Source organism: Aphelocoma coerulescens, chromosome 1 (genome assembly GCF_041296385.1).
Source record: "Aphelocoma coerulescens isolate FSJ_1873_10779 chromosome 1, UR_Acoe_1.0, whole genome shotgun sequence".
In the NCBI taxonomy this organism is placed as follows: domain Eukaryota; kingdom Metazoa; phylum Chordata; class Aves; order Passeriformes; family Corvidae; genus Aphelocoma; species Aphelocoma coerulescens.
The window spans coordinates 97686671-97699726 of NC_091013.1; the positions used below are offsets into that span (position 1 = coordinate 97686671).

General features: G+C 44.5%; 1 protein-coding gene across 7 annotated transcripts in view; it reads right to left on the reverse strand.

The window, feature by feature from the left end:
* LSAMP (limbic system associated membrane protein) overlaps positions 1-13056 on the reverse strand; it is a 731774-nt gene that overhangs the window by 20043 nt on the left and 698675 nt on the right. For 4 of the 7 annotated variants that reach the window (XM_069020423.1, XM_069020452.1, XM_069020436.1 and 1 more), the window contains 2 exons: positions 10855-10975; positions 9758-9906 (listed from right to left, as the gene is read on the reverse strand). In XM_069020423.1, coding sequence (XP_068876524.1) covers positions 9758-9906; positions 10855-10975 — 270 coding nt within the window. Of the gene's footprint in view, positions 1-1843; positions 1914-3704; positions 3741-9757; positions 9907-10854; positions 10976-13056 lie in introns of those variants that run through there. The other 3 variants (XM_069020428.1, XM_069020457.1, XM_069020507.1) reach the window with 2 other exon arrangements.

The following is a 13056-nucleotide window of genomic DNA, read 5'->3' on the forward strand; positions in this document are numbered from 1 at the left end:
TCCAGACTGTGGATGGGTCCTTCAGCTGGTCACATCATACTGGGAGGGCTGACTGCCTAGTGAGCAAACCCCCATCAAGTGTTAACCCTTTACAGCCTGTAGTCTCTGTTGTAATCCCCCACGCTTCTCTCCTTAGCTTTGATGAACTCAGCTGTCAGAAGCATGGGACCTTTTGCCAAAGCAGACCTTGCTGACACAAGAGCAGCCAGCTCAGCAGAACTGGCAGGGCCATGCACTACAGAAAGCAAAAGGGGAGCAGAGATGGGTGGGAGGTGACCACTGCAACAGAGGAACTCTCTCCTGCACAGTTGGACACCCAGAGAGAGGAAAGAGGGCTGAGAGGGTATTAGAAAGAAAGATGCTCGCTGTTTCCCACTCTGGCCATCAGACCCAAATGAACATCTCTCTAGTCCCTTCCCCCAGCTCCCACCCACCTGATGAAGGCATTAGTGACAGTACAGGCTACACAGGCTACAGCTAAATGGAGACTATCTACGATCTACAGCCACACAGGGTCATTCTCCGATCAGTGCACGTTTTGGCAGAAAGACAGGACTCCTCATTCTCCTTTTCCCTCCCACTCTGCTAATTGCTAATACACTACTGCTATAAATCTTGTATCAACCTATTGATGGCCATGAGTTTTCTGATCAGGCCCCAAAGACTGACACACTTGTTGCCCTGTGGGCAGCTGTGGATGTGCTGCTTTCTGAAACACCACATCCCTCTTGCATAGCTCCCAGGGCATCAAGCTAATCGCACTGAGAAAGCCCCCACTTAGCCTCTGGCAAGCCCTCATCACAAAACTCCTGTGAGGAAAACTCACAGGTTTTGAAGCCCACCGGTCTGGCTAGGCCATTCTGATGTGGGCACTAGGTTCTAATCACAGGGGAAGGAGTCATGTTCAAAGGGCTAAGGACAAGGGACAATGAAGGACAAGGATGGAGCTAGTGCTGTAATTTTGACAGGTCCCTTTGAGGTTCAACAGTGGCCACACTTGGCCTTCCATTGGCAGATGTGGTGTGGAATGAGCAAATTCTCTTCTTCCAGAAGAAAAATCCTTTTGAAAAAGCACCTGATGATGCAGTAAGGCCCCTGCTCGGTGACAGCCAGGTCTTGTGTCAGCCCATTATAACATGATGTTACGATGCAGACAGAAAGATGTGATGATGTGGCATCATCCCAGAAGACATTTCAAGGCATTTTGAGTGCCTGGCTGCAGAATCAGGAGGGCTAGAACATTTTTCAAGGACAGCTCAGTTGAGAGCTGAATCAGCTGGGCTCCACCAGCATTTTAGGAAACTGTCTCATCAAATTCAAGTCCCATTTGTTTAGTTGAATGGGCTGCTTCTGAGTCTCCAGCCTGCCTGAAAGCAAGATGTTTCCACAGCAGCTAGCTAATGATAGCAATGCTTAGCAGGACTACAGCTCTCTTCATCTCAAATCACCTTTCTTTTAAATTAATGCTCAAAACCCCACAGGGCAGGGAAGTGTTACTGAGGATTAACAGAAATGAAAATTGAGGGAGAAAGAGGAAGAAGGCTGTGATTCTGGTCGTTGAGGAATGGCTTAATTGAGGGTTGAGGACTACAGTTCAGAACATCAACTTATAGGAAGAAAAAGGTCTAACAAAATTTAATGCCCAAGATTTCTTTGAAGGTGAGCAGCACAGTGAAAGGACATGCAAAAAGCACCAGTATCTGTGCTGAAGGCCCACAGTGGAGAAGCTGGTAGGGGCTTTCAGAAAACAAGTGAAGTCCAGAGTATTTAAAATCTACTTTCCCCCTCTGCAAAATCCTCTTGGCATGTCCTGAGTCACTGGAGATATACCAGCATTTGGCACCTCAAATTCCTGGAGACTCCTCACAGGAGTGATGTCACACCAGGACGTCCTTCAAGATGATCTCAGGAGACTGGGGAGCAGTAAAAAAATAACAGCTTCAGAGATGGAGGGGAAAGTGTTTTAAAGGATCAACTAAAGCTGTGCAGGATGGCCTTGGCAAGTTGATTAGGAGGTGTATTTGTAATGGGAATCCTGGCCTTGCTCACTCGCAGATTTTGCTTTATCATTTAGCTTAATGGGCTCCTAATTCAAAACCAGCTGTAAACAGGGCTGGCTATGAAAAAAAATTAACACTGCCTGCCTGTGGAATTTAAGGATATATAATAAAAATAATCATAAAACCAAAGAGCCCTGGGTTTTTCATCAGACAAAAATATTTGTCATTGAAAATTCTGCTTAAAAAAAAGAACACCTAAAATTGGAAAACTCCTCAAAACCCTACATCCGAAACAGCCTCAGCAACTTTAATTTCATATCCAAGCACAAGTTTCATTTGCAATACATAAGATAATGGTGTTTAATTGGATTTATTTTTCCACAGTAGGTTCCCAATGGCCTACTTTACTCCTTTTCTCAGCTCCTTGAATGTTATTTACAAATCACTCTCTGGGATTTAATTTTAATGGTAGCTTGATTTCCACCTCCCCTCTTCTTTTTTTTTTTTTTTAGGTACTTTTCTTTAATTGTATTTGTGGATTTGCCTTTTAAATAGGCAATTGTGACTACATCCTGAGCCTGAATAAGTTGCCAAGAGCAGAGCTTGATTTGAAAACAGCAGAGTAGTTAAACGGAGCATGTGTAACACCCAGCATTTATTGTTCTTTTCATGGGAGTACCTGCAGGTGCTTTGTTCAAGCAGGTGCTCTTTCGCAAAACAACATGGGCTCCTAATAACACTCTATCCCAAAGCTCCGTGCAGACATTAACAATTTAGGTCTCTGAGCAACCCATAAGTTGTGTGCATCTTCCTCATATGGCAGTAAAACAAAGATACTGAGGAGCTGTAGGCCAAGATTTTTTCAGTGAACACAGGGATATGCTGCCTTATGTTGATTTCGTTTCAAACACCACTTTCAAATGCTGTAGCCTGCTTTCTGGTTTCTGTGCTTTTTCAGAAAGAAAGGATCACAACCAAGTCCCAGATCTCATATGGATGTTGGGACCATGCTGCCTGCACCCAAGGCAGGAGTGGGCAGCACAGAGACAGAAAAAACACCCAGACCCTGTTTTGCCTTCATACCTTCTTCCCTTTTGGAATAAAGCAGACAGTAACACCTCACCATGTGCCTCTTTTCATGCTCTCTGCCTCACGTATAGGGCTATGTGACTTGAAGACTTGGAGAGGTAGGACAACAGCATGAAAAAACAAAGTGTTTCATGGCGGATGATAGGATGCTCAACTAGAGTGAAAAAGACCTTCTGGCAGTGTTTTAACATTTAGTTTTCTCTGTGTCCTTTCCACCGTCTCTGCAAAAATTTAGGTCTGCTTATGCTTTTGATCCAAATCTGAACAAGTGGGCAAAGAGAGCTTAGGATGGGAATTTGTTTTAGGAGTAGGTCTGCAGGGAGATTGAACCTCATTAAAGACTGTCCAGACCTGGGTGGACAACACAACGTCATGGATCAAAGCTTGGTTAAAGGTTGTTGCTGTTCAGTTGATTGGTTTGTTGAAGAGGGAGGAGGGAAAGGGAAGGATGAGGAAGGTGAGCAGAAAAGACAAAATGACACCTAAATGAGAAGGGAAAGCCCTTATCTTCCTACATTTCTGAGCTGTTTTGCCCATGCCTAGCTCTGAGCATTTGTCAGGATGATGGAGAATGACCCGGCTAAAGAGCTACTTCAACATAAAACATATACTGACCTGGAAAAGGATTGGGGAGTGTGGGTGAAACACGTTCTAAGGGGGGAAAAAAAACAATAAGCAACATGCAGGAGAAAAGGACAAGCCACTTTTCACACCAAGCAAGCAGCAGATACAAACCTGATGGAGTTGTCCATCCCCAAATTAAATGAACTAGAGTAGGTTTCATATACAGAGCATTTTGCTAGCAACATGCCTAATACACATCAACATCCCTTGGGACTGGGAGTCAGAAAGAAGTAATTTGAAAAACTAAACAAATAACAGCCAAACAGCAAGAGGGATTAAGCACCTGCAGTGAAGGTAATTGGAGTTGATGGGCCATATCTTCCTTCTGACTTTCAAGACCACCCATGTCATCACTCTACAGCTCCTCTTAGCTACACCTCTGCCTGCAAACTAGTCTTGGCAGAAGGTGAGTTGTGGAAGTCCTCCATGAGTAGTTGTTGCCTCCCCAGAACCTTCTCCACACTGGATTCCTTGCCAGTGAGAGGACTCTTGAGGATCTGTGCATGGGAGCAGTCACTCTGGTGAATCCTCAAGGGCACTCTGCTCCTTTCGAGTTTTTGTCCTCTGAGGGGAACAGAGTTTTTGCAGACTCATCATCTTCCAGTTGTGCACAGAGCCTGCTGTCTTGTTTATAGGGTTTTATAATGTGTCCTCGCCTCGTTATACGTCACAGCAGGACTTTGACATACGTCACTGCTGGCTTCACAGTTTGCTTCTTCCACAAAAGGATCCCAAAAGAATTGCACAGACACTGAGGGAAACCAGCATCAGAGACCTCAGTCTAACAGTAGTGTTAATTCTGCTTCACAGATGGTGCAGGTGATGCAGAGAGCAAGGAAGCAGTTTGCCCAAGGTCAAATGCTGAACTGGCAGAGCCAGGCACAAAACCAAGAATACAAGGTCCCCAGGCTTGACTATTATCACTGGGTCTCCTTCCATTGCCTTTGGAGCTTGCTGGATGCCTTGTACTGACTGAGACAAGTTCCCATGCATGGACTGATCCATAGGTAGACATTTAGCTACAACAGCTGGTAAGCCTGGGGCAATGAGTTGTCTCCTGGCTTACCTGCTAAGATCACAACTGATGGACACAGAGCTTGGCAGGATAAATCAGTAGTCCACTATTATTCTCTGATCACCTAGGCCCAGCTATTTGGAGGCTAATGGTCTTTCTACAGTATCCTTGGTTCAAAGAATGAGTTTCTGCCTCACTGGAGCTCATGAGGATGGAGTAGGTCAGGCCCATCCCTATGACACTGGCAGAACTCCTCCCCTCACGGTGGTAATGGAGTTGTTTGAATCCACAGCAGGCACAGGGGAGATCAAATACAAGTCTAGCCTGGATCTCTGTGTTTATGTAGCAACAGGGGACCATTGTTCTGCGAAAGCAGGCTGTTTGTGCTGACAAGACTTCCTTGTTATTTAGTTTGGTTAAATAACTCAACTCCCCTTTACCTTCTTCCTGCACAGCAGGCTGCAGGCTGCACAGCATAAGCAGTTAAAGCAAAGCACTACGGCCTCATTATCATGCTGCTTTCTATTCAAGGACTCTATCTCTGTTCCCCTCTCCCACTGTGTGCTGCTTTTATTGTTCCACCCTGGCTCATTAGCAGTGTCTCAGCCTTGCCCCCTCTGACTGTCAGCCCAAACCACTTTCCTGTCTCCTGAGTCTCCCCGTTACTGACAGCCCTGGGGAAAACACGGGGTGTGCACTAGGAGGGATTTTGGCCACAGTTAAGGTTCCAAACCCCAGAAGCCACCACTGTAACCAAATGCTCAGGCACAACAAAGCGTGGGCAGAATGGAAGGAGGGGTGTCAGCATGTGCACACTTGTGGCAGGATGCTAATAGATAATGACAAGTTGGAGGCTAACACCAGCTCCTAGGAATGTGCCTTGCTGCACCAAAACTGCTGGGCTCCACTTGAAGCTTCTCAAGTTGGCACTGTCTTCTCAACTTCTGCTTCACCTGTGCATTTGCCGATTCCCCAAAGGGTGCAGAGAATGCAGCAGGGGACCTGCTGATGTGACAGTCTCCTATAACTGAGCCAACTGAGCCAGCAGGACTGCATCAGGATGTACAGCACTGTGCTGATGTCTCCTGTTTCAGACTATGGGATGGGCTAGCTCTACAGGAGGCAGAAAGCAACTAATTTGGAAAAGCTTTTTTTTTCTTTTCTCTGCTTTGCTAGAATGTGCCAGGTACTGCACGTGCTTCTGTGTGCCTGTGGAAGGGTGTGTGGGTTTGCTTACACATCACACGTGCATGTTTTCATATACATACTCACCTACACATAAACCTATGTATCTGTGTTCCTCCAGCAAATGTGTATCTGCTATGTGTATATGTATATATATACACATGTATATAAACATTTATGTGTGTGTATATATATATATATATATATATATACCTCTGTGTAGCATGTGTTAAGATACAAATTGTGACTTTCACTCATAATGCTTTTCATAGCACTGGTAGGTGAGTAAAACAAAAAGAAAACATGTTCCCTACCTCCTAATGCACTTGGAGGAAGAACCCTTTCCCTTCAGTTGTGTCACTGCTTTTCACCTCTGTTGTTGGCAGCCCAACATCATCTCTGTGATGGCAGCCCTGGCTTTGCCTCTCTGTCAGGTAGTTTTCACAGAGATGTGTGTTACTGTCCCTTTTTTGTGCTTGGGGTTTACAAACCCTGCTCCCAGGCTCTGCAGAGCTGAATCAACCTATTGGCTCACCAATGCTGCCAAACATGGTCCTGCCTCCCAGCTCCTCATACCCACAGATGTGTTATACAGCTTCCTCTCCTGCATGGGCTTTGGTGCCTGTTGAGCCCAGCCATGAACTAGTTCAGCTCAGTACAACAAAAGAAAACATTTGGGGCATTTTAGAGAGATGAGCAGTAAAGCTCAGTTTAGCAGGTTGGACTGGCTCAGTGGGCTGTCCACTGGTGGCAGAATAAGTGAAACAACAAAATCATGTGGCACAGAGCAGGATGAGCAAAAGGACTGGGAGGGAAGGGATGCCAGAAAGCTATCAGATCAGTTGTATCATCAAACTGTTCCTGAGTACCCTCTCTACAAACATTCCATATTTGCTGTTGGAGACAGTTTCCTGGGTAAGTTAAACTTTTGGTGGGGCTGTATTTATGTTGTAAACTCAGTCTCCAGGAGTGAGGGATATAAATCTCTCCACCTACAGCAGGCAATCCTGCTGCTACACCCTTTAAGGAAGATCACTAGCTATCTATTCATACAGCTCAAGGGAGCTGCTTTTGTATTTTAATGCATCTTCTATCTATGACATTGACATCTAAGGCACTCAGTCTCTCTGAGAGTTTTTCAGTGCTGACTGAGATTTCATGAAATGGTAGCCACCAATTTTTCTCTATTGCTAAACTGCTCTTTCATATCATTTCGCTCACTCCCTGTCTGCCCTCCACCTCAGGCGAAGCTGCCAGTACCTCATTATTAACTCTCTGGTTGTTTCTTCACTCCTTGCTGCCATTCTTTTTTGTGCTGCAATGGGACACTGAGGAACCATCGCTGTACTTACCTCCCCAGTGGGATGTTGCCCTACAGTGAGCTTGTCCTCTATTTAAAAAGGAAATAAAATCTCTGATTCCAGGGATGAAAAACACTCCCAAGTATTTGAGTATCTTCTGTACTTTGCAAAAACTTGGCACTGCCTTATTTTTCTGTCTGGGTGTGTGGCTGGGAATGTGCATTACCTGTTATTTCAGCTACTGTGTGATCACTACAGCATTTCTTTCATCTGGGCTTGTAGGTTTTTTTCAGCGGCTTTCTTTATCTTTATGACGCTGGATTCCCTTCACTCATTTCCCCCCTGATTTCTTAACCTTCAAAATACCAGCTGTAGTCTGCCTGAATTTATTTTTTTCTCTCTCTTTCTCTCTTCCACACTAACTAGAAGAAGAGAGATTTCCTGAAACAATATGAAGCAATTGCACACTGCAAAAGTAGGGATTAACCAAACAACAAAAACGAGTTAGAAAGAGTTCACTGAAAATCATCAAATCTCTCTCAGCTCCTGCACCTCCATTCTCCTGGCTCTTGTGAAGTTCTCTAGTGTCCTCCAGTATAAACAGGCCTTGAATTTCTAAAAAATGATAAACAAAATCCAACAAGTTGAGGGAAGGAAAGTGTTCTTCATACATGTCAAAAGGGGGCTAAAATAGGATCCTCACTGTTGCAAGTCATCTTTATGAATGTCCACATTTCCTCCTGGACTAGTTAACAGCAACTGTGCAAGGTTTCCTTGGGTCTCTCACAGGTTCTGCCACTCATTTTATGACCATGGGTAAACCACTTCTTCACTCTGTACCTTAACTTCCTACTGCAAAATGGTGCTAACAACATTCACTCATTTCTAAATGACTTGTGATATTAAAATATTTATTCATTGCTAGCAAATCCTTTGAGATCCTTTGAGGTGAAGTTCTGAAGTCATACAAAATGCTTCTCTAGCAAAACTAACCCCTCAGCTAAAATCATATGTGCATATATGCATTATTGAATTTCATTTTATATTTTGTTTCAGTGATGCATTTCAGTTCATCTCTGTAACAGGAACCAACAGAGAGGGCCAAATTTAGAATTCAGTCACAAATAATGGATTCTAAACTTAGAATTATATTAATATCATCAAGAACAAATCTGGAGTATTTGAAAATTGTGTTCCAGATTGCTGCCTGACGATTTTTTTTGAATCTCATGACAGTCACAAGACCAGGGTGAAAAGACTTTCAAAGTAGAAATTTGCTTTGTGTGCTGCAATGCTACAGGAAATCAAATATATGTTCTTTTGTGATAATATCTGTTCTTTAGAAAATAACTGCCACAAAATATAGCCAAATTTGCAAAAATTCAAACTGCCATGAAATAAATCCAAAGGTGGTAGACAAAAAATGCCCATGGATTTATCCTTTTGCACTATATCTGTTAACCAAACTACAATTCTGGGCTTTTTTGTGGTTTGATTAATCTGACCACACAGAGCAGAAACTAGACTAAACTGCATCCCATACAGACTGCTTTACACATTTTTTTTTTTTTTTTTTTTTTTTGTTTAAAAGGACATGCAGGTCATGGCATGAGTGTTTTAATTCAATTTGGGACCGTCAGAGGAACACTGCCATCAGTCACTTTTGTGTCTACGTGGCCATTTGTGTGAGTGGGTCATTTTGCTGCAGTCTATCTCTGATGCCAATAACATGTGGGCCAAGTCTAGCCCAAGTCTGAGACCTGGAATTGGGAACTGCATTTTGAATACACCACAGTTTGTATGTGTGTGTGGATGGTTGGTGAGGGGAAAGGGCTCTGTTTAAGTGTCAGGTTTGAATCAGCTGCAAAATTCAGAACCAGCAGGTAACTCTTCTCTAGAGCTTGGTCTAGTCCCAGCTTCTGTCTGTTTGTACTTACTAAGACAAACTCAGTAACTGAAAGGTAGCAGAATGAGATCCAAGGAACCTTATTCCATGTTTCATCTCTTGATTACCTTTTTCCCCTTGTTCCCTATGGTATACCCCTTTAAAATCATTCTGTCTTTTCTCATTTCTGTCCCTTCCAGTTTCAAACCAATTTCTCTTTTTCTTGACTCTGTCTTGTTCTCCTCAGGCTCGGTGGCTAGTTCTCTCCATCTCTCTGAATTACTTGTCATTTCTCAGCTGTCATAGATCCTCCGAGCCCTGGCCTTCTGTCTACTTATTAAAGGGGCTGTCATTCTAAAGGGTTTTTTGTTTCCAGCTTTAAAACAAACACATTTTTATTATTTTAACAAAATCTGTCTTCAGCAAAGCCAGTCAATCAAAGGGCCTGACTGTAAACCTTTCGATTTGGCTGTGTTTGTGTTTCAAGGCAAGTATGAACATGTAGGTATCTGAAGCAGAGTGCTGCAAGCCAGGTGATGGCTGGAGGTTTGAGGGTGCTGGGTTGTCAAGAAGATGCCTTCCTGAGTTTTGGCCACCGTGTGCTTCCTACACAGCTGAGTCTTTGCGAGAGCCTCCCTTCACCCTCTCCCGTACTTACTGTAAAGGTATAGGCTGGCATTTGTGACTCCCAGCTTGTTGGCAGCCACACAGGTGTAGTTCCCGTAGTGTTCCTCAGTGACATTGGCCACCATCAGCAGAGACTGGCTCCCTGTGCTCTTAATCTCCAGACCATTGGCGCTGTTTATCCTGGGAAGTCAGAAGGAGAGGTGTATAGGGCAATGGCAGCTATGGACTGGGAAGGAAATCCCTCCACAGCACACAGCAAACCAAAGTCATTCAGCCCAGCTGGCAGGTGAGGATAGACGGAAGCAGGGAGGAGATGCGAGAGGAAAGAGAGCAAAGAAGGCATGGATGGAAAACAGGAAGAGGGAATGAAAGGAACATAGGAGTTCAGTGGGATGAAATGCCACTGGTAAAGCAGTGGAGAACCAAGGAAAGACAAGGGAAAGGGAGGAAGCATTTACCCAGCACTGAGTCACTCTGGAAATGAACACACCATGGCCAGCTGAAGGCTAGTCTGTACTTAAACAAAATATTCTTAGTGGAACACACTGATTCACAATATGTGCATATACCAATGCTGAGTCACCCCTGAACCTGGACACCCTGTTCAGGGCTGGCTACCCTAAAATGTAGGGTAAAAACACAACCTTCTTAATGCCAGATAAATGCTCAGGTAGAAAGGACAGATCCTTTTTCTCTTCTCATTTATTCTCATATGCAAGACTGAGAGGCCCAGGTCAGACAGGTGGGGGAATCTCATGCCTCAGCAGCTCCTTCTCCTAGAAGAATGCACCTAGAGCAGCATTGCCTAATTTAAGACTAACACTACCTACTTTTTGGTCTGTATCATGGGCTACGTAACACATGAACATTGTATTAATCAGGTGTTGGCCCATAATTGACTTTAAGGAGAGAGCTTCATCCTCTGCATTTCCATCAGCATCTCCAGTGCAGAGAGAAATTGCCTCCTCCAGCCATGACCATGCTGGCTCTGCCAGGTCAGATGGGACATTGTGACTCAAATGGATTGTAAGGAGCAATTTGTTTGAGAGGAGATGGGGAGGATGACAGGAAACCCCTTTTCAATGGACTGAAAAAGAGAGGAGGGAAGAGGCAAGCTAAAGGCCTCACCTGGTATCATCTCTGTACCACTCGAAATCAGGTGTGGGCACTGCTGATGCCTCGCACCGCAGTAAGGCTTGTCGTCCCGTGGCCGCTTCATTGCTCTTGGACTCTGTGATGGTGGGAGGGTCTGCAGGAAGGAAACACGTGGTCAGTCCACACACTTCCAGGTGTGGAACCAAACAGTGAAACTGTGTCCGGGCTGGCTGCCCCGTGCAAACTGTACGGGCTACTGGAGGCCCACAGCAGCTCCCCCCGGCACGTTCCCCCCTGCTCCTCTGCAGAACACTGCTCTTTGAACACTCCCTAATGTACAACATTAGCAGCACTCCTCACCTGTGCTTCTCTTCAGCACTGCTGAATAAAGTTCTGTCATAAATGCACAGGCATACACAGGCAGAGTTAAGGTTAATGATGGACTTCAGCAATTTATGAATATTTACCTATAGATGTCTAGTTTGCATGGCTTTTTAGAGAGGAGATGAGAGACTTCATCAAGGGTAAAGGAAGACAGCAAAAGTAAAGGAATAAAGGAATTTAACACTAGTGTGAAAATTATTTTCCATACAAACTCTTTGTCTAATGCCAAAACGATAGTAAGAAAGGACTGAGGCAACATGTATGAAACAGAAATACATTTGTGGCCTGAAAGAGAAGAACTTTAGCAGAAGCTGTGAGTGCAACTCTGAGAGCCAGTGTTGAGACACTTCCCTTAGGTGTCCAAGGTTACAAATCCTGATCAAACCTTCCTGGACATTGTGCTTTGTGACAAGCTCCAGATGGGCATGCTTGTGACTGCTCTTCATGAAGTTTGCCCTCAGCAGAGGTGCTCCCACCTCTGCTTACTTTGAAGTCTGAGCATTGTGCCATGGGCAAACTAAACTTGGAAAATCGGTGTGCTCTGGTGGAGCTGGTCTCAATACCAGGTAGGGTAGGCACTGGCATTTTCAATCCCAGCCCCATGTTCAAAATATTAAGCAATAAGCTTTACATGTTAAAAGGCAGAATTATTTCCACCTGGCTGCTGAGAGGGATCAAGGAATAAGTGCCTTGTCTCTCGTCACTAATACTTGCATGCTCTGAGATTACAGGGCTGCGACTCAGACAGATACTTTGCTGAGACTCAAGTTACCATAAAACACACTCCACCATCTGTATCTGTCCCAGAACTGAAAGGCCAAAAAAAAAAAAAAAGAAAGCAAAACGGATTGTGTCAGCCACAGGAAAAAAAGAAAATTCTGTCTGGAGAATGTATGAAAGGAAATTTGTTTGTGAACACATTAGCCATCTCAATATGATCCCTTCCCTGACCTTAATCGGGATTTTATGCAGGGCTTTAGGGATATTGCAGTGCACCCTCTAACATCATAAATATTAATAAGTGTACATAAATAGAATCCTACATTGAAAGGCTGTGAGTTCATGTAAATATTTTAATTTGAAAAGGAGGAGGGATAATAAAAGGATAGCAAAGGTGATTTTTTAACCATTCTTATTTGATTTTTTGGTTTGAGCAGTATATCTTCTTGCTGTCTACAGAGAGACAAACCTTTCCATTTCATGAATCTGGCACAAGAGGCGAGTCACAGAATGAATAGGCACCTTTCCATGGGCCTAGAAAACGATCCCAGCAGGCATCTGCTCCCCAGCCTGCTGCCAGGGAGCCCAGCCCCTTGCTCTGAGCAGTCCCTATCTTCACCACTTAAAAAAGTTGGTGCAGTGCTGTCCCGGGAGAAGGGGCGGGTGGCAGTCCCAAACAAACCAGCCTATGGCACTCAGAAGGCAGCTGCTCTGCGTGTGGCCATTTGCTGCCTGGGAAGCCAGGAGTGGGTTCCCTTCAGCTGTTTTCCTCCTGCTCTCCCCAGGCCTCAGTTTCCCTGTCTGTGATGTGCAAGGGCAATTACTTGGGAAGCCTGAAGGTGGTAGTCTGAGACCAAAGCAAAGTGAGATGCTTTCTCCTGCAGTCCGAGCTGACAGTGCTCCACAGCAGATGCTAAGAGATGGCCAGGAAGCTCCTGAGGTTGGACAGGCTCCATTTTTCAAACTTATTGTGGTTTTTCCCATTTTCTGCTGCCTGTGGAGTTGCTTAACAAAGCAGGATGAGGAAAGATGTATGTAAATATCTAGCTTTCATTGCCGAAATAGGACTGATTTTTTCCTGCATGGTCCTCATGATCTCTTAGATTTATTTCCCTTTCTTTCAAAAGAAGA